The following is a 22939-nucleotide window of genomic DNA, read 5'->3' as shown; positions in this document are numbered from 1 at the left end:
ACTGCAGAATAGGCATCTCATGGACAACAGAGTCCAGAGAGGAAGAAGGCTCAGAGAGCATAAAATTACCAGGGGATAAACCAGATTTAGACCCCCTTCTTGGTCTTTAACACAGAAAACAAGCAGACAGAAAGAACAGAATTGTGCGGGTGGGCAAACTATAGTCTCCTAACAATATAAACATGCAGTTGTCACAGTGATCGCTGAAACAGAACCCTCTGAGCGGTTAATATCAGAGTCCTCCATAGCGGTTATAAGGTCTCAATATTATAGCAACCAAAAAATAAAAAGTTTAACACATAGCGTGGAACCTCTACCCTCAGCCTTGGCTAGAGAAGCGTGACCGGGATGAAGTCACAATCTCTCCCAATGCCTGCAGCGAACTCGATATGCTGATCGCTATGCAGAAACACACTTCTGACAAGTCTCAGAGAAAAACTGCGCCCTTGTCACATGGTGCGCATCTAGAGACCACCCCCAACTAGAAGAGGAACCGCGCAAAGCTAAATATCAGCTGTGTAGCGGTAAAAAAGGCCCCAGTGGGAAATTTTCCCAAAATGTCCTGCAACGTATGTCAATGTTCTTATGAGCCCAAAAAAAAACTTAAACACATGGCAAGGAGCTAAGCAGCACACATAGATTGTCCCCAACTGCTCAGTAAATTACCTCCATATTATAAAAGGTATTAAATGTCCCCATTTCCAGAAGAGAATAAAGTATCACACTGTGAACTGTTTAATTCAATGTCCCCATAACCTCAGGGAATTTGAAGCCCTACAAGGCATAATTCCTCAAAGAAATATAAAGGACTTACCTTCCAGGATCAAAGCTGTGGAGCAGGCACAGCGCCTCAAGGTCTGACAGTCTCACCAAACGCATCTGACAGGGACCTGAAGATAATGAGAAAACTGTGTAAATCGTTAACACAAATTTCTCAGGAGGTGATAGCTTTAAGTCTAGCTAGTGGTCAGAGATTGTTCCTTGTGACATCTAGATCCAGCGTTCACCACAACTCTCACTGAAAGGATTACATGGTTACTCAAACACCCCAGTCCATACTTGAAGGGAACATACCCATTAACGGACTAAGATCATTTAATATCACTCCTCAGGAAATTAACTCATCTGTGCAGCAGATCCATTTTAATGTAATTTGACTCAACTATGAATAGCTGAGTGTTATTGCATATTTGTTTAAAATATCAAATACTACTAACAGCCTTAATTTTATTTACCAGATATTTTGGATAAAAAAAAATATTTTATCAAATGTAAAGTTTAAATATTAAATATTAACATTCAAATGTTGATTGAAGTTTTAGTCTATAGGAATCACTTTAATGACAGAATGAATGTCAAAGGAAATATTTTTGACAAATGACAAAATTCCAACATTTATCATCCTCAGTTCTGCAGAATACCAATAACTATAGGCTTTCTCTCTATATAACAATAGTCTTTTCTGCAGTATAGTGATACACTTTATTTTTGTTCTACAAGTATCAACTATTACAGCCAATTTATTTCCTAGAAAACAATGAACCTTTAATTGTCAATATAAATGATAAAACTTTTACTTTCATCCAGATCAATTGGGTACCTTGACAGCTTTGTAAATATTGCGGTGTAGGTTGCCAAAAGGTCACACAAGATTACTTACGGAAGGTAAACATGAGGATAACTTTCCCACAAGGTCTTTGGATTTGACAAATAGCCTTCCTGCAAAATAAAACCACACACTATGTTCACACACTATGATATTTTATTTGCTAATACAATTCTTCTTATTTCCATTTTTACAACTTTAGCAAAATTGATGCAGGGAAACGTAATATAGATTATTCTGATAATTTCAAAGTCAAGAGCAAAACAGAAAAAAAAAAAATATATATATATATATATATATATATATATATATATATATATATAATACAAAATGCTGAAAAGATTAAAATAATTATGTTCTTTCTGTACAGAAAAAAAAACACTTATTTTCATGATTCTCTAAGACTCAAATATTAGGTTAGAATAGTGCCTCCCAAAGTTTATTGCTTTGAATGTACAAATTATATTTTTGAAATTAGTCTAACATTGTAAATACCCAGAAACACCAACACCTCCAGTAATATAGTACAATTAAAGATGAAAATACTGTAAAAACCCTATATACAGGCAAATCACAATGTTAAATACCCTATACACAGGCACACCACAATGTTAGGGGATATATTATGAACATTCAAAATCAAATGTTGAAATTTTCGAATCGCATACATTAATTAGATTCGAAATAAAATGTTGAAATTTTGAATCGCAAACATTGATTCATAATCAAATGTTATAGCTAGCAGAAAGCATACATAAAAATTTAATATATTACTGAATGTTAATTAAAATTTGAAAACCAATATTTGAAATTAGAATGTTAGATAAACATTCAAAATTATATTCAAACAGACAAAATGTATAAAAATGAATTTTAAATTTCGAATGTTGTGAAATATTCACCCATCCCTATTGATTATGCAAATCTATTGCATTTAATCCTTCAAAAAAACACTGTAAAATAATTTAATTTTTGTTTCTAAATACCAAAGAAAAGAAGTAAATATCACAAATTACCCAAGTTAAAGGGACAGTATACACTCATTTCTATATAACTGCATGTAATAGACACTACTATAAAGAATAAGATGCACAGATACTGAAATAAAAATCCAGTAAAAGGTAGTTGGAAAGCCCACTGCAAGTGGAAAATAAGACACTCCCCCCTCCCCCTTTATTTGCATATGAAAAGACCCTATACACAAACAGGAGCAAGCTGGAGAAGGTAGCTGACGGTAATCTCATAAAACTTTTCTGCAGCCAACACTGAAATATTTACATTTTCATTATAGGTGGCTGTTTCAACAGGCAAAAACATAATTTATGTAAGTACTTACCTGATAAATTAATTTCTTTCATATTGGCAAGAGTCCATGAACTAGTGACGTATGGGATATACAATCCTACCAGAAGGGGAAAAGTTTCCCAAACCTCAAAATGCCTAAAAATACACCCCTCACCACACCCACATTTCAGTTTAAAGAATAGCCAAGTAGTTGGGTGATAAAATAAGGAGTTAAAAAGCATACAAAAAGAGGAACTGGAAATAAAATTGTGCTTTTATACAAAAATCATAACCACCAAAAAAAGGGTGGGCCTCATGGACTCTAGCCAATATGAAAGAAATTAATTTATCAGGTAAATTCTTACATAAATTATGTTTTCTTTCATGTAATTGGCAAGAGTCCATGAGCTAGTGACATATGGGATAGAAATACCCAAGATGTATAAGACCACAGAAGAGTCATTAGAAAGGGAGGGATACAATAAAAACAGATATTTCAGCTGAAAAAATGTAATCCACAAAAAAATAAGTCTCTCGTAAATTTCACATAAATTTCAGGGAAAAAAAAAACTTAAATCGTAAGTAGAAGAATCAAACTGAAACAGCTGCCTGAAGAACTTTTCTATCAAAGACTGATTCAGAAGAAGCAAATACATCAAAATGGTAAAATTTAGTAAATGTATGCAAAGAAGACCAAGTTGCTGCTTTGCAAATCTGATCAACCGAAGCTTCATTCTTAAAAGCCCAAGAAGTGGCGACTGAACAAGTAGAATGAGCTGTAATTCTCTGAGGCGGAGATTGCCCCACTTCCAAATAAGCCTCGTGAATCAAAAGCTTTAACCAAGATGCCAAAGAAATGGTAGAGGCTTTCTGACCTTTCCTAGGACCAAAAAAACCCAACAAATAGCTCTTACAACATCCAAAGAATGTAAAGATCTTTCAAGAGTATTCTTAGTATTAGGACACAAGGAAGGAACAACAATTTCCCTACTATTCACAACCTTAGGAAGAAATTTAAACGAAGTCCGCAAAACAGCCTTATCCTAATGGAAAATCAGAAAAGGAGACTCACAAGAGAGAGCAGACAATTCAGAAACTCTTCTAGCTAAAGAGATAGCCCAAAGAAACAACACTTTCCAAGGAAGTTTAATATACAAAGAATGTATAGGCTCAAAAGGAGGAGCCTGCAAAACGTTCAAAACCAAATTAAGACTCCAAGGAGGAGAGATTGATTTAACAACAGGCTTGATACGAACCAAAGCCTGAACAAAACAGTGAATATCAGGAAGTTTAGCAATCTTTCTATGAAATAAAACAGAAAGAGCAGAGATTTGTCCCTTCAAAGTACTTGCAGACAAACCTTTATCCAAACCATCCTGAAGAAACTGTAAAATTCTAGGAATACTAAAAGAATGCCAAGAGAATTTATAAGAAAAACACCATGAAATATAGGTTTTCCAAACTCGATAATAAATCTTCCTTGAAACAGACTTACGAGCCTGCAGCATAGTATTAATCACTGAGTGTCATGTTCTGTCTCAGGATATCATGTGAGAGCCTCATTGTCTGGAACAGTTGCTTTAAAGGAAGATTAGTAGAAGCCATACTGATTGAAAATGATAAATTTATTTAAACAACAAAATAGTTTGTTTAAGCAAATACTTGCAGAATATTTAAATATGCTACTCAGGTATGTTAAGACCACATACAGCAGGAGTGAAAATAAAGAAAACTAGTAAGCAGAGATGCAGATTCAAAAAGGAATGTCTTTCTCCTGGCAATAACTGAAATGTAAGATTTGCACAAGGCAGAAAACAACTTGTGAACTGGTAACAGGTTTAAAGGTAAAGTCTTTCTCCTGGAAATTGCTGAGTGCAGGAAATGCACAAGGCAGGAAACAAACTTACAAACTGGTAACAGGTTTAAAGGTAAAGTATTTCTCCTGGAAATTGCTGAGTGCAGGAATTGCACAAGTCAGGAAACAGACTTGTGAACTGGTAACAGGTTTAAAGGTAAAGTCTTTCTCCTGGTTATAGGTGAGTGCAGGAATTGCACAAGGCAGGATACAAACTTGTGAACTGGTAACAGGTTTAAAGGTAAAGGCTTTCTCCTGGTAATACCTTGTAAACAGGTGCAAAGGGGAAGTCTTTCTCCTGGCAATAGCTGAGTGCAGGAATTGCATAAAGCAGGAAACAAACTTGTAGATTGGTAACAGGTTTAAAGGTAAAGGCTTTCTCCTGGTAATACCTTGTAAACAGGTGCAAAGGTGAAATCTTTCTCCAAAGAAGTACAGGAAACAGGTTCTGACTTGACAAAACAGATCCAATGTGAAGACAAAAATGCAGACTAAAAGCCATCCTTAAATAGGGAGGTTTTGCACAGGGTTGGTTCTGATTAATTCCAGAATTAAGAACACCTGTGTGTTGCACAGGTGTAATAACAAGTAAGGCAAATAGTTATTTATCAGATCTTTTAAGATCCATGCTATTGCTAGAACTGGCTGTGGCTCAACATGTAAGCAAACAGAAATAGCAACCACAGAGCCACAGGTTCAAATCCCCACACAGCCCTTCTTAGCAGAATGCCTCCCAGACCTTTTCTTTTTCTTTTTCGTCTGGAGGCTTGGTTCATGACACTGAGTCAGAGAAAGCTCTATGATTGACTTAGTACTAAGCGTTAAATTTCCATACCTTAAAGGAAGAGGCCAAAGTTAGCAGCTGGACATCCGGACAAGATCCACATACCAAAACCTGTGAGGCCATGCTGGTGCTATCAGAAACACATGTGATTGATCCAATATGATCTTGGAGATCACCCTTGGAAGAACTAGAGGGGAAAAATGTAAGCAGGTTGGTAAAACCAAGGAACTGCTAATGCATCCACCATCTCCACCTGAGGATCCCTGAACCTGGAAAGGTACCTGGGAAGCTTTTTGTTTAAATGGGAAGCCATCAGATTTATTTTGGGGAGACCCCACATCTGCACAATCTGACAAAATACATCTGGATGGAGAGACCACTCCCATGGATGTAAAGACTGACGACTGAGATTATCCGCTTCCCAATTGTCTACACCTGGGATATGTATCGCAGAAATTAGACAGGAGTTGGATTCCGCCTAAGAAAGTATTCAAGATACTTCTTTCCTCGCTAAAGGACTGCGAATCCCCCCTTGATGATTGACATATGCCACAGTTGTGATATTGTCTGTCTGAAAACGAATGAATGATTCTCTCTTTAATAGAGGCCAAGCCTGAAGAGCGCTGAAAATAGCACAGAGTTCTAAAATATTTATTGGTAACCTCGCTTCTTGAGGATTCCAAACTCCTTGTGCTGTCAGAGACCCCCAGCCAGCTCCCAAACCTGTGAGACTTGCATCTGTTGAAATCACAGTCCAGGAAGGACGAACAAAAGAGGCCCCTTGAAGAATCCGATGATGGTCCAACCACCAGGACAGAGAGAGTTGAATGTTGGGAAGTATATCAACTGTAATAACCGAGTATAATCCCTGCATCACTGATTCAGCATGCAAAGCTGCAGAGGTCTCATATGAAAATGAGCAAAGGGGATCGCGTCCGATGCTGCAGTCATGAGACCTAACACTTCCATGCACGTAGAAATTGAATGGACTGATCGAGACTGAAGGTTTTGACAGGCAGAAAACAATTTAATTCATCTCGTTTGTTAAAGACAGAGTCATGGACACTGAATCTATCTGGAAACCTAAAAAGGTGACCCTTGTCTGAGGAATCAAGAAACTCTTTGTTAAATTGATCCTCCAACCAATCTTGTGAGATTCTGCTAAATGTAAAGACTGAGCTAGTACCAAGATATCGTCCAAATAAGGAAACACTGCAATACCCTGCTCTCTGATTACAGATAGGACACCAAGAGCCTTCGAAAAGATTCTTGGAGCTGTTGCTAGGCCAAATGGAAGACCAAAAATTGTTAATGCTTGTCTAGAAAAGAGAATCTCAGAAACCAATAGTGGTCTGGATGAATCGGAATGTGAAGATACGCATCCTGTAGGTCTATTGAGGACATGTAATGACCTTGCTGAACAAAAAGGCAGAATAGTCTTATATTCACCATCTTGAAAGTTGGGACCCTTACAAATTGATTCAAAAAACTTCAGATCCAGAACTGGTCTGAAAGAATTTTCCTTCTTCGGGACAATGAATAGATTTGAATAAAACCCAAGACCCTGTTCCAGAAGTGGAACTGGTACAATTACTAGAGTACTAGATCTGAAACACACTTCAGAAAGGCCTGAGCTTTCACACGATTTGTTGGAACGTGAGAGAGAAAAAAAATCGTCTCACAGGAGGTCTTATTCTGAAACCTATTCGATACCCCTGAGAGACAATATTCTGAATCCAATGAGTCTGAACGGAACCTGCCCAAACTTCTTGAAATAATTTCAATCTGCCCCCCACCAGCAGAACGGGATTGAGGGCCGCATCTTCATGCAGTCTTGGGGGCTGGCTTTGGTTTCTTATAAGCCTTGGATTTATTCCAACTCAAGGATGGCTTCTAATTGGAGCCAGAGTCTTTAGGGGAAGGAGTGGTTTTCTGTACTCTATTCTGACAAAAGGAACAAAACTGATTAGAAACTTAGATTTGCCTTTAGACTTTTTATCTTGAGGCAAAAAAAAACTCCCTTCCACCCAGTAATAGTGGAAATAATAGAATCCAACTGAGAACCAAACTAATTATTACCCTGAAATGATAGAGATAATAACCTAGATTTAGATACCATGTCAGCATTCCATGATTTGAGCCATAAAGCTCTTCTAGCTAAAATAGCCAAAGACAGATTTAACATTAATCTTGATGATATCAAAAATAGCATCACAGATAAAATGATTAGCATGTTGAAGCAAACAAACAATGCCATGCAAATCAGAGTCTTTTTCCTGTTGTGCTAAGCTATCCAAACAAAAAGTTGATGCAGCCGCAACATCAGCCATAGAAATGGCAGGTCTGAGCATATAGCCAGAATACAAATAAGCTTTCCTTAGATAAGATTCAATCTTCCTATCTAAAGGATCCTTAAAAGAGGTACTATCTTCCATAGGAATAGTAGTATGTTTAGCAAGAGTAGAAATAGTCCCATCAACCTTAAGGACTTTTCCCCAAAACTCTAATTTAGTCACTGGCAAAAGATACAACTTTTTATACCTTGAAGAAGGAATAAAAGAGGTACCAGGCTTAGACTATTCCTTAGCAATCACATCAGAAATAACATCAGGAACAGGAAAAACCTCAGGAGTAAACACAGGTGGTTTATAGACAGAATTTAAACATTTACTGGATTTATTATCAAGAGGTCCAGACTCCTCAATATCCAAAGTTATCAACACTTCTTTGAACAATGAACGAATATACTCAATCTTAAAAAGATAAGTTGATTTATCAGTGTCAATGTCTGAAGTAGGATCTTCCGAATCAGAGAGATCCTCATCAGAGGTGGATATATCAGTATGTTGTCGGTCATTACAAATTTCATAAGTATTATGAGAAGTTTTAAAAGACCTTTTATTTGAAGGCGGTATAGCAGTCATAGCCTTCTGTATCACATCAGCAATATAATTTTTCATATCAACAGGGATATCATGTATTTTAGATGTTGAAGGAACAACAGATACTGTACTAGCACTAACAGAAACCTTTTCTGCGTGCAAAAGTTTATCATGACAACTGTCACATACTACAGCTGGAGATATAATCTCCACTAGCTTACAACAGATACACTTAGCTTTGGTAGAACTGTGTTCAGGCAGCATGGTTCCTACAGCAGCTTCTGAGACAGGATCAGATTGAGACATCTTGTAAAATGTAAAAGAAAAAATAACATTAAACAGAAATATCTTATTTCCACACATAGCAGTTTCAGGAATGGGGAAAAAAAAAAGCAAATGCTAAAATTGGCAAAAAAAGCAAAATAGCATAGCCCTCTGAGCATAAAGAAGGCAAGGAGCATATAGGAAGTGAGGTAAAATAAAACGACATTTTTTGGTGCCAAGTATGACGCACGACGCAAAAGGAAGTTGAGACTTTTTTTGCGCCAACAAACATACGGAAATGACGCAATGCACGTCATAACAAACACAATTTTGCGAAAAAACAACCTAGCGTCAACTAAGATGCAGGAAATGACAAACTTGTGTAATGACAGACGCATATTCGCGCCAAAAATGACGCAATAAATAACAGCATTTTGCGCCCTCGCAAGCCTAATTTGCCCGCAAGTTTTCCAAGAAAAAAACAATTCAAATTGAAAAAAAGACTATACCCCAGGTAAGATAAACTTCCTAAAACATGATTCCCATAGCGAAACTGCTGGACTGCAAAGGGAAATATACATAGACCTGACTCATGGCAAATATAAATAAAAAACATATTTAAAACTTTATATTAAATACATAAAGCGCCAAACCATAGCTGAGAGTGTCCTACACAATGATACATACTTACCGAAAGACACCCATCCACATATAGCAGATAGCCAAACCAGTACTGAAAACTATCAGCAGAGGTAATGGTATAAGAGTATATCGTCGATCTGAAAAGGGAGGTAGGAGATTAATCCCTACGACCGATAACAGAGAACCCTTGAAGAGATTACCCGCAACGGAAACCAAAAAATCAATAGGCGATACTCTTTTCACATCCCTCTGACAAAAACGGTACTCTGAGAGGAACTGGGCTTCAGAATGCTTAGAAGCGCTTATCATAGAAGAAATCACAGAAATCAAGCACAAACTTACTTCACCAACTCCATAGGAGGCAAAGTTTGTAAAACTGAATTGTGGGTGTGGTGAGAGGTGTATTTATAGACATTTTGAGGTTTGGGAAACTTTGCCCCTCCTGGTAGGATTGTATATCCCATACGTCACTAGCTCATGGACTCTTGCCAATTACATGAAAGAAAGCATCTATTTCAAATGACAAATAAAGGTAATAAACGAAACAAGTAAATACATCCCAGCTGGTAAAATCATCAATGGGAGCTCATTAACGGGGAAAAAATTATTGTACAATGTCCTTTTATGCTAATAAAGAACAGTTTTTTTAAATGAATGTTCTCTTTTAGGTCAAAATTTTTTTAATGCAGTAATTCCAATACTTACTGTGACCGCTACATACAGACACCAGAACATTGAGGCAAAGTGAAAAGCCGCTAGCTGCCCAGATTCATTAAACTTGCTCTGCTTCACTTTGGACAGGTGCAGCCGCCTGTTAATTTTCTAAACAAGACAAAGATGCATTTACTCACAAATTACAAAATAGATTAAAGGGAATGGACTAATGTAATTGGTAAAATGTCATATTTTTCTCTAAGTAGAACAGGCTGAGAATTCACTTCAGTTATATTAAACATTAACCCCATCCATTCAGGAGAATAAAATACTGAGTATAGCACTGTCCAAACAGCAAAGGATTCTGGGTACAAATATGTCATTTAGAAACTTAAAACAGTAAGTTATGAAATCTAAAAAACAAAAAAAATATATATATAGAAGGGGAAGAAAATGAAGCTCAGAAAAAGAGAAAAAATCCAAAACAAATGGTAACTTACATCAAGAATGTATTCCTGCACAATCGCATGCAGAATAATAGCAATGATGACATAGAACAAAACAGTGACCAAATCTTTCACACCATAATGATAATAAACTATCTCACCATCTGAAAAAAATAAAAAAAATAAATGTGAGTTGATGATATCAATATACATGAAAAGACATAAATGGGCATACAAAACAAAAGGGCAAAAAGCAAACAAATGAGAGCATATGACAAAATAAAAATGTTTTTAGCTGGGAATAGCGCTGAAAAAAAGATCACTGTTAAAATGGATAGTAAATAGGGATAGTAAATAACCTGGGGTTGTAAAAGGAAATATTTAATTATTATGTTTACCAAATAATACTTGTATTTATTTTTTTGCCCTCTTTTCCTGTATTTTGTGGGTTTTCCGGTTTTAAAAACTCAAACTGCACACTGCAGGCTTCACAAGGCTAACCCCGTTTCATATCGGTCTCTTACTGGCTTCAGCACAGATGATAAGATTACAAGCTGTAAAATAATTGACAATTTACTAACATAATGACCAGGGCTAGCTGTATCTACTCCAGTAACAAGCACTGGCTCCTCCAAATAAGGCAATTGGTAGGTGGAGTTTAGCTATTAAAAAATAACTGCAGCAAAGAAGGCATTACTGCATTCACATCATTTTCACCCTCATCTATTAACTACTAGGTGTTTTCTGTGCCGCTAAATACCTTTGTTTATACAAAACAATCTTATATTTTGTGCTGGTAGGTGGGTTTCTTGCTTTGGTTGGAACTTCCTACAATTCTTCAGACCTCACATTCCTATATACAGTGCAGTTACTAATTGTTTTTTGTTTTAATCACTACTAAAAAGTAGTAAACTGTTATAATCAGAGCTCTGATGAAGTGCCGAATGTGGCAGGAAACGCGTCAGCAGTAATTCAGGTCTGTGTGTACTGTGCCTTGCTATTTTTATCTACAATATACCAATAAAGTGGATGTTTTAATCATATCTTATCAGCCTATCTGTCATCGCTTTATGGGTTAATGCCATCCGCAATGGTGTTTTAAATTTTGTATCTTAGATTTGTTCGCTTGAAGGGGGCAGCGTAGGGGAGCCCTTACCGCACCTTGGACTGCAAGCCAGGACGCTGTTTGAATCTTTCAGTGTCTGCACTGTTGCACTGCACTCTATGGAGGATTATGATCATCGCCGGTTTACCTGAAACTTTTCTGTGGAGTACAACCGCTACTGGATACAAGTGAGTTTTATCTACATGTATACAATGTTGATTGCTTCTGGTTGATTACTGACCGAATAAAAGTATCTTGCATATGTAAGGGGTAAACGAAGATTGACCTTATTTCAGCGTGCAACAGTTAACACAGGATTACAGAGTTTGTTTCATATTGGATAAGGCTTTACGTATTTTATCAGTGGCATGACTTATTGTATCACTGGCTTCTCATACACTTTTTCTTGCCTTATCTAATGTATTAAAAGACAGTCCAGTAATATTTTCTGGTACTATTTTAAATTATTTTAAAGCACATGAAACCCAAAAATGTCCCTTCCTGATTCAGATATAGCATAGCTTTCTAAACAAAATTCTAATTTACTTCTATTATCACATTTACTTCATTCTCTTGATATCATTTATTGAAGTAGCAGCAAAATAAATAAATTTATCAGGTAAGCATAAATTTCCTTTTCTTTTACAAGATATGACGAGTCCACGGATTTCATCCTTACTTATGGGATACAATACCAAAGCTATAGGACACGGATGAAAGGGAGGGACAAGACAGGAACTTAAACGGAAGGCACCACTGCTTGAAGAAGCTTTCTCCCAAAAACAGCCTCTGACGAGGCAAAAGTATCAAATTTGGAAAATTTGGAAAAAGTGTGAAGAGACGAAAAAGTTGCAGCCTTGCAAATCTGTTCAACAGAAGCATCGTTTTTAAATGCCCATGAGGAAGCCACAGCCCTAGTGGAATGAGCTGTAATTCTTTCAGGAGGCTGCTGTCCAGCAGTCTCATAAGCAAGACGGATGATACTCTTCAGCCAAAAAGAAAGAGAGGTAGCCGTAGCTTTCTGGTCCCTACGTTTTACAGAAAAAACAACAAATAATGAAGATGATTGACGAAAATACTTAGTCGCCTGCAAGTAAAACTTCAGGGCACGAACCACGTCCAAGTTATGTAACAGACACTCCTTCTTAGAAGAAGGATTAGGACACAAGGAAGGAACAACAATTTCCTGATTAATATTCTTATTAGAAACAACCTTAGGAAGGAAACCAGGTTTGGTACGTAAGACCACCTTATCAGAATGGAAAATAAGATAAGGAGAATCACATTGTAAAGCTGAAAGCTCAGAAACTCTGCGAGCAGAATAAATAGCAACCAAAAATAAAACTTTCCAAGATAACAACTTAATATCTATGGAATGCATAGGTTCAAACGGAACCCCTTGAAGAACATTAAGAACTAAATTCAAACTCCAAGGAGGAGCAATTGGTCTAAACACATGCCTGATTCTAGTTAGAGCCTGACAAAAAGATTGAACACCTGGAACATCTGACAGACGTTTGTGTAACAGAATAGACAAAGCAGAAATCTGTCCCTTTAAGGAACTTGCTGACAACCCTTTCTCCAATCCTTCTTGGAAAAAAAAAATCCTGGGAATCCTGACCCTACTCCATGAGTAGCCCTTGGATTCGCACCAATAAAGATATTTACGCCATATCTTATGGTAAATCTTTCTAGTAACAAGCTTACGTGCCTGAATCAAGGTATCAATGACCGAATCAAGCGTTCAATCTCCAAGCAGTTAGCTGCAGAGAAACTAGATTCAGGTGATGGAAGGGTCCCTGAATGAGAAGGTCCTGCCTCAATGGAAGTTTCCACGGTGGCAGAGAGGACATGTTCACCAGATCTGCATACCAAGTCCTGTACGGCCACGCAGGTGCGATTAGAATTACCAAAGCCCTCTCCTGTTTGATCCGTGCAATCACCCGGGGAAGGAGAGCAAACGGTGGAAACACAAGCTAGGTTGAACGACCAAGGCACTGCCAAGGCGTCTATCAGTTCGGCCTGAGGATCCCTTGATCTGGATACGTATCTTGGGAGCTTGGCATTCTGACGAGACGCCATCAGATCCAATTCCGGTCTGCCCCACCTGAGAATCAGAGTGGCAAAGACCTCCGGATGGAGTTCCCATTCCCCGGATGAAACGTCTGTCTGCTCAAAAAGTCCGCTTCCCAGTTGTCCACTCCTGGGATGTAGATTGCTGACAGATAACAAGAGTGAGCCTCCGCCCACCGAATTATCTTGGATACTTCTGTCATCACTAAGGAACTCCTTGTTCCTCCCTGATGATTGATGTAAACTACAGTTGTGATGTTGTCCGACTGAAACTGGATGAATTTGGCCGAAGCGCATTGAATATCGCTATTAATTCCAGAATATTGATTGGGAGTAGAGACTCCGACCGAGTCCACACACCCTGAGCCTTCAGGGAATTCCAGACTGCACCCCATCCTAGAAGGCTGGCATCTTTTGTCACGATCGCACACGAGGGCCTGCGGAAACACGTCCCCTGGGACAGATGATCCTGTGACAACCCCCAAAGAAGAGAGCCTCTTGTCCCTTGATCCAGATCTATCTGAGGAGATACATTTGCATAATCTCCATTCCACTCTGTTAGCATGCTCAGTTGTAGAGGTCTGAGATGAAAACGAGCAAACGGAATGATGTCCATTGCTGCCACCATCAATCCAATTACCTCCATGCACTGAGCCACTGAAGGCCAAGGATTGGACTGAAGAGCTCGGCATGTATTCAGAATCTTTAACCTTCTGACCTCAGTCGAGAACATTTTCATGGACACAGAATCTATTATAGTCCCCAGGAAAGGAACCCTCGTCTGTGGAATTAGTGAACTCTTTTCTAGATTCACCTTCCACCCGTGAGTCCTTAGAAAGGACAGAACCATGTCGGTATGAGACTTTGTCAGTTGATAAGACGACACATGGATCAGAATATCATCCAGATAAGGCGCCACTGCAATGCCCCGCGGTCTGAGAACCGCCAGCAGAGACCCTAGAACTTTCGTGAAGATCCTGGGTGCCGTGGCCAGCCCGAAGGGTAGAGCCACAAACTGAAAATGTTTGTCCAGAAAGGCAAATCTTAGGAATTGGTGATGATCTCTGTGAATAGGAATGTGAAGGTATGCCCCTTAGTTTGCACACTGTGTAAATCCCAGGTGCTGGATCTCTGGAACTCATCCTTTAAATCCACGGTAGTCATATATTGACCCTCCTGGATCAATGGAAGAATTGTCCGAATAGTCTCCATCTTGAAGGATGGGACTCTGAGAAACTTGTTTAGACTCTTGATATCTAAAATGGGTCGGAACGTTCCCTCTTTTTTGGGAACCACGAAAAGATTTGAGTAAAACCCCTGCCCCTGTTCCAGAATTGGAATGGGACAAATTACTCCCATAGTGGAGAGGTCTTTTACACAACGTAAGAACGACTCTCTCTTTATCTGGTTGACAGACAATCGTGAAAGAAGCAACCTTTCCCTTGGGAAGGAATTTTTGAACTCCAGCTGATACCCTTGAGACACGATTTCCAGTGTCCAAGGATCCTGAACCTCTTATACAAGCCTGGACAAAGAGAGAAAGTCTGCCCCCTATTAGATCCAGTCCCGGATCGGGGGCCGCCCTTTCATGCTGTCTTGGGAGCAGCAGCAGGCTTCTTGGGTTGTTTACCCTTGTTCCAAGCCTGGTTGGGTTTCCAGACGGACTTGGCTTGTGCAAAATTCCATTCCTGTTTAGCGGAAGAGGCAGAGGGGACTCCCTTGAAATTTCGAAAGGAACGAAAATTACTCTGTCTACCCCTCTCCTTAGAAGTCTTATCCTGAGGTAGGAGATGACCCTTACCTCCCGTAATGTCAGAAATGATCTCTTTCAAGTCAGGCCCGAATAGGGTCTTACCCTGGAAAGGAATAGCCAAAAGCTTAGATTTAGAGGACACATCCGCAGACCAAGATTTTAACCATAAGGCTCTGCGTGCTAAAATGGAAAATCCTGCATTCTTAGCCGCCAATTTGGCGATCTGGAAAGCGGCATCCGTAACAAAAGAATTTGCTAGCTTAAGGGCCTTTATTCTATCCATTATTTCAAAATGCGGCCGCAGTTGTAAGTGGGACAATGCAGGCCGTCGGTTGTAATAGAAACCCTTGATGAATAAATAACTTTTTTAGAAGACCCTCCAATTTTTTGTCCATAGGGTCTTTGAAAGCACAATTGTCCTCAATAGGGATAGTCGTATGCTTAGCCAGGGTAGATATAGCTCCCTCCACCTTAGGGAATGTTTGCCAAGAATCCCGAACGGTGTCAGCTATAGGGTACATTTTCTTAAAGGTAGGGGGAAGGTGAAAACGGAATCATCGGTCTTTCCCATTCCCGTGTAATAATATCTGAAATTCTCTTAGGAACCGGAACATCATCAGAATAAGAAGGAACCTCTAAGTATTTGTCCATCTTACACAATTTCTTTGGTGGTACCACAATAGAGTCACAATCATCCAGAGTCAGCAAAACCTCCCGCAACAACAGACGGAGGTGTTCAAGCTTAAATCTGAAGGACATTACGTCCGAATCTGTCTGGGGTAATGCACTTCCTGAATCAGACAATTCCCCTTCAGATAGAGTCTCCCTACCTCCCATTTCAGAGCCCTGGGAGTGTACATCGGAGATTGCCATCAAAGAGTCAGAAGTCGCCTGGACCACCTGGTCCGCTCTTCTACTACGTTTGCCTTGCAACACTGGCAACTTAGACAAAACTTCTGTAAGAGTAGATGACATAACTGCCGCCATATCCTGTAGAGTAAATGAGGTGGACACAGTTGACGGCGCCTGAGCGGGTGTTAAAGGCTGTGACGCTTGGGGAGAAAGTTGCGGCATACCCTGAGTCTCATCAAGCTGAGAAGCATCCTTAGAGATATTTGCATTAAAGAAAATGTGTTCTTTAAACTGTAAAGCCCTCTCAGTGACAAAATGTAAGAGGGTCGGTTCCACATTGGCAGTTAAGCACATAGAACAAGTCTGTTCCAGTAGTTCAGCCATGATAAAAAGAAAAACAAGAGCAATATTGGCCGTGTCAGATAATATGAAATAACACAAAAAAAGTACTGTGCCTTTAAATTTTAAAACAGTACTGTGCCTTTAAATTTTAAAACGATATAAAAAAAATTCTGCAAATGTGTAACAATATAACTTTTTACTGCAAATGTGTATACAAAAAGCAATATGCAGTTGCTATAACTAAACCTATTTACATCTTTAGGTTAACATAGTCCTCCTTGTGATTGCAACTAAAAATAACCCCTGCACCAAACCACAGCTCCGCTGTGGCGCCTACCTCACATCAACAAGACGCCCAAGAACCACTGCCTAAGTCCGCTTGCAAAGTAATTTAAACCAAGCGGACCTAGGGAGCAACAGGAGCACCGTAATACTCCTCCGTGACAGAAGCCGGAATAACAAGTGCGCGGTAAAGCGTGCGAACGTAAGCCCCGCCCTTCGTGGGCGGTATAGAGAAAGAAAAAACGTTGCATGTAAATAATCAATGTCGGGTAGACCCGACTTGAATAAAAGCCAATGTGTCCCTCAAACAAACTGTTGCCTTATAAAATAAAAGCATTAACGATTAAGAACCTCTTTACACAGGATCTTTGTCCCAATCTCCAGCGTCAGCCTGCATATAGTGTCGCCGTTTCTGACCCCTTCATGAAACCGGGTCACATAAGTACACCAACCCACTGCTTATTATATAGATATAAAAAAAGAAACAGGGGGGGGCGGAGCCGGCCAGCGTGAGACATGGCCGCACTTTGAGTGAGCTCCGAGCGTTTTTGCCCAAAACAGCTTATGAAGGGACAACCGAGAGCCATCCTGCAGGGAGATCGCTTGTTCTAGAGTATCGGAACACATGGGGAGTTAAAGGGTTGCGGCCAATTATGTGAAAAGTGCGGACTTGATACAGATCACTATTTGGGCTTTGGTCGCGGCCGCCATCTTTACAGCCTGAAACCACGCAGCATCTCCCGGTTCAATAACACTACAGCACACCCAGACAGCAGACCCCAAGAACTAAATGGATCACTGAGCAGAGTATTACCGATCGCTCAGAAGAAGTAAGGTATGTGAACTTACACAGACCTATAATACGGTCACCACCTCCATAGCCCCAGGTCACAATACTCTATACCGGACACTCTTGGAACAATAACCAGGGCCATATGACTTAATAAGAGGGTCCCTTGGGATGCAAAGACCACAGCAGTGAGTGTAATCAGCTGCCTGCATGGGAAAACACGGCCTGTTTGTGGCGCAACAGATGTAATAATTTAAGACACATACCCAGATAACAGACGTTGTGGAAAAGATTAAGTGAAAGTGAGAAAGGGTTTACTTTCGCCCCCACCTTATTATATGTTGCCTCAGCTGATAGCTAAACTACCGTGGGGTCTATTTGAATATGCCTTAGCTCAAAAGCTCTGAGTACCATGATTATGTTACTTTGATATATCACACCTATCACAGCTCACAATTGGTGAGGGAGATTTTTCACCTATATACCTGTTATTATTACAAGGCATAACATTAGGACTTGAAAGTTAGCTATAGCCTCAAACCCGACATCAGACGTGACAATATTCCAGTTAACAGCAGTATTTCTTAACGCTGTATGAAAATGTCACCGAAAAAAATATCTAAACCAGGTAAAGAGGCCAAAAAGCCAGCAACTCCACGTCATTCAGTAAGCTCCTTTTTCAGAGCTGCAGAAACCTCACAACCTGCTATATCTGATCTTGCTACACCGCAGAGAGCGGAGATGTCACATTCAGACAGTGAGGAAAGCGACACAGAGGAGTCAATTCCACTAACCAAGTCCTTCTTAGCCACCATACCATCCAAAAGCGACCTGGATAACGTAATTGTTAAGGTGCGTGACTGTATAAAAGAAGAACTAGCTACTCTAAGAAAGGATATGTCAGAGATCGGCAATAGAGTGGAAACACTTGAAGAGGATAACGATTTTAATCAGAAAGAAATTTCTGTCTTACAGACCACAGCCCAAGTACATGATACTATGCTTCTGCAACTGCAAGATAAGCTGGAAGACTTAGAAAATAGAGAACGACGCCAAAACCTTAGAATCAGAGGGATCCCGGAAACAATCCTGCCAAACACTATTCCTGAATTCCTTAGAGGCCTCTTCTCCTTTCTACTAGGCACTTCGTCTACAGCAGACCTCTCAATGGACAGGGCTCACAGGGCCCTAAGGCCAAGGCCCTCAGATCAAGCACCCCCCAGAGATGTCATTCTCAAAATGACCCATTTTCAAACCAAAGAAGATATCCTGAAAGCGACGAGACAAATCAAAGACATTAGTTTTCAAAATTGTCGCCTGCAAATATTTGTGGACCTCGCCCCTCGCACCCTGCAGAGGCGTAAAGAATACCAACATCTGACAACTCTACTCAGAGCAAAAGGAATTCCTTACCGTTGGGGCTTCCCATGTTCCCTTAATACCACCTATAAAGGAAACAAACTTACCTGTAAGACACTGGATGATATCCCAGACTTTTGTGAAGCTCTGGGGCTTGACCCCCCTCAACCTGCACTACTGAGAGTAGAAAAAGATTTGGATGACCCAGCAAAACCATCGAGACCTCCTAAAGCACAATGGCAACAACAAAACCGAGAAAACACCGAGATCACACTCCAGTTGACAAGCCGGGATGAGACAGGACTGAGCCAATTGGGTGAGATGCATCCATGTTACATAAGTTTAATATTGGTTTTTTTTTTTATACCACTGATTACTATATCTATAAATGTTTATCAGACTCTCCAAAGAAAAAGACTGAACATTTTCTCATAGTTCTTTGAGGCGGTTATAGTCTGCCCGTTTCAATATGAACCAAGGACCCTGAAGGGGTGCATGTACACCCTCTACTGTATTCTTATATCAATGACTTTTATTTTTGTAACCGTTTAACAGACTCTTCAGAAGAAAAGACTGAACATTTTATATTAGCTCTTTGAATTGGTGATAATCTGAATGTTTTACTCTGAGTTAAAGTCCCTATAAAGGTGCCTGTACACCTACCTAACTATAAGTTCTCACTATGGGCAAGCTAATTTTCCCCCTATGTGGAGACTTGTAAAGTCAAGTTATTTGTTATTGTTATTGTTTTTATTGTTTTTGTTTATATTTATGTTTTTGTTGTTCTTGTTCGTGTTTAATCTATTTGCTATCAGCGAAACTTCAAAGTGTGTACTTTTAATGCTATCCTTGTACTAATTTGGCATTTTTACATAGAGACAGCACAGTTAGATAAGCAGTGACCTAGTAAAAAAGTCATGACTGGACCAAAACCGATTACATTTATGACACAAAACGTAAAAGGCTTCAATACACCTCATAAACGACGTATAGCATTCACTGACATCACACACAAACAAGTTGACGTTCTTTTCCTACAAGAGACGCATTATATAGATGGACAGGAACCTGGGTTTTTTACATCTATATATACTAGGCATTACCATAGCAGCCACCCCACAAAAAAGATTTCAGGAGTTAGTGTGCTACTTCACAATTCCCTACAGTTTCATGTCCAGCAAATAGATAGAGATAATGAAGGGAGATATCTGGCATTGGGGGGATTACTCCACGGGAGACCAATCACACTGGTTAATATTTATACTCCAAACACACGCCAGGCATCTTTCTTTCGGAAGATATCCAATAATATTTTAACCTTTTATAAAGGGTCCCTTATAATTGGAAGTGACTTGAACACCTCCTTGAATCCGGTGATAGATAACTCAACCAGACAATCCCTAGTGTCGAAAAAATCAATTAAGTTTATCAAGGAGGATTTAACGCTACTAGGAGTCCACGATGTGTGGCGTGTCCAACACCCGAATGATAGGAATTATACATTCTATTCAGCACCGCAAAATACCCATTCACGTATAGATTACATATTTGTAGATCACAACACCATCTCCTCAGTGACTTCCACAGACATTGTCCCAACCAGCTGGTCCGATCATTCAGCAGTTATATGCAAGCTACAGTGGTCCACACTCTCCTTTAAGACATTTCAATGGCGCTTTGATGATACCATACTAAAAGAGGAACCATTATTACATCAGGTAGAAAAATGCATTGCAGACTATTTTGACCATAATAACACCCCAGGCACGAATCCGTACACTTTATGGGAAGCACACAAGTGTGTTATAAGAGGTGAGATGATAAGAATTAAAGCTTTCCAAAATAAAACACATATGATGCAGCAAACAGATCTTACTAACACTTATCATCAAATGGAAAATTTGTATAGGGCCAACCCAAACGATGACACCCTAAAATCACAACGAGACCAAGCCAGACAGCAACTTAAAAATTTCCTAGAAAAAACAGCCCAGAAGCAAGCGTTAAAATTACAGCAGAAATTCTTCATAGAAGGTAATAGACCGGGTAAACTTTTGGCAAGGGCCCTTAAAACAAAGCAGTCTGCATATTACGTTAATGCACTACAAGATCCCCCTAGTGGTTTAACTGTAGAGACTCATAGAATGACAGAAATATTCAGGGAATATTACTCGGAGCTATATAGCCTAACCCCACAAAGAAACACTACAGTACATAAGATAATTTGCAACAAATACTTAGATACTATTTCAGTACCCATAATACCTCAGGAGGAACTTGATTCTTTTAGCTCAGCCATTACAGCAGAGGAAATTGACAGAGCCATACATTCACTAAAACAGGGAAAAAGCCCTGGCCCGGATGGACTCACCAGTGGTTATTATAAAAAATTCAAACATCTTCTCCTTCCACACTTGCTAACTGTTTTTAATCATATTGACGAATCCCATGAACTTCCTTCTTCCATGCTCGAAGCAATAGTAACAATCATACCGAAACCGGGGAAAGACCCGACTATCCCATCAAATTACCGCCCAATATCCCTTTTGAATATAGACATAAAAATATATGCCAAGATTTTAGCCACCAGAATTAACAAAATACTACCCTTATTGATCCATCCGGACCAGGTAGGCTTCGTCCCACACCGGGAAGCTAAAGACAATACTGTCAAAATTTTACATTTAATACAATATGCAAGCACACATGATATCCCCCTTGTTTTGTTATCGACTGACGCTGAAAAAGCCTTTGACAGACTGGACTTTCTTACAACTTACCTTACAGAAATTTGGCTTCCCAGACAACTTTATCCAGAAAATTATGGCCCTCTATACTTATCCAACTGCTAAAATTAAAGTCAATGGTACCCTCTCCGAACCCTTCCCCATTTTAAATGGTACTAGACAAGGTTGTCCTCTTTCGCCCTTGCTGTTCGTACTTTCCATGGAAACCCTTGCTACCAAATTACGCGACAACCCCAATATAACTGGACTTACCATAGAATCCACCCATCATAAACTAGCACTATACGCGGACGACCTATTACTGACACTGACTCACCCGACTGTCTCCCTTGCCGCAACACGGAGTACATTGGAGGAATTTGGCCTCTGTTCTAATTATCTGGTAAATAGACACAAGTCCGAATTACTTCCCATTGGAATGGATGATACAGCCATCCAAACAATTGGATCTCAGGTGCCATACTTGATACAGAAGACCTCCTTGAAATACTTAGGCATCCACCTCACTAGCAATACCCAACAACTGCAAGAACTTAACTATGAGCCACTACTGACCGCCATTATCAAAGATACATCACTGTGGCTACATAAACATATATCCTGGTTGGGTAGGATAGGAATAGCTAAAATGACTATCCTCCCTAAAATTCTTTACTTGTTCCAAACAGTCCCTATCCCACTTTCAGACTCCTATCTCAGTAGATTGCAATTGGTGATGAACTCATATATTTGGAGGAAGAGACCCCCAAGGATAGCCAGAACTACACTATACCTATCAAAACAATATGGAGGTCTGGGAGTCCCAGACCTAGTTAAATACCGAATAGCAGTCTTTTTAAAGAGAATAATAGATTGGTGCACACTTTCTAGCACCCAGGATAAAATTTGGATAGCATTAGAACATGATTTAACTAATTCTCCCCAAATTGGGGTATACTGTTGGCAACCAAAAGGAAATCTTCCAGCTTTAATGAAAACCTACCCCATAATTAAAGAAACATTTGCAGTATGGCACCGGGTCCTAGCTAATTGCCCACATATCTCATCTGTACCTTCCCCACTGACGACAGTATTATCCAACCCTGATTTTCCAAGTGGATTATTGATTACGCCCAAAGCACAGAGTAGCCTAGATAAACTCCTCCCAATGTATACATTACTTGACATGAACAAGTTGCTACCCCAACAACACATGTCAGACTTAGGAGTCACGCAGTTT

At 39.5% G+C, this 22939-nt stretch overlaps 1 protein-coding gene across 1 annotated transcript in view; it reads right to left on the bottom strand.

The window, feature by feature from the left end:
• The window catches only part of TRAM2 (translocation associated membrane protein 2), a 208692-nt gene that overhangs the window by 48831 nt on the left and 136922 nt on the right, over positions 1–22939 (bottom strand). Inside the window, exons 3-5 of the mRNA XM_053709551.1 lie at positions 10472–10581; positions 10023–10139; positions 1661–1719 (exon numbers count right to left, since the gene is read on the bottom strand). Coding sequence (XP_053565526.1) covers positions 1661–1719; positions 10023–10139; positions 10472–10581 — 286 coding nt within the window. The remainder of the gene's footprint in view (positions 1–1660; positions 1720–10022; positions 10140–10471; positions 10582–22939) is intronic.

Source organism: Bombina bombina, chromosome 4 (genome assembly GCF_027579735.1).
Source record: "Bombina bombina isolate aBomBom1 chromosome 4, aBomBom1.pri, whole genome shotgun sequence".
Taxonomy (NCBI): domain Eukaryota; kingdom Metazoa; phylum Chordata; class Amphibia; order Anura; family Bombinatoridae; genus Bombina; species Bombina bombina.
The sequence above is the reverse complement of the archived record's forward strand: the minus strand, read 5'-3'. Positions and strand labels throughout refer to the sequence as shown.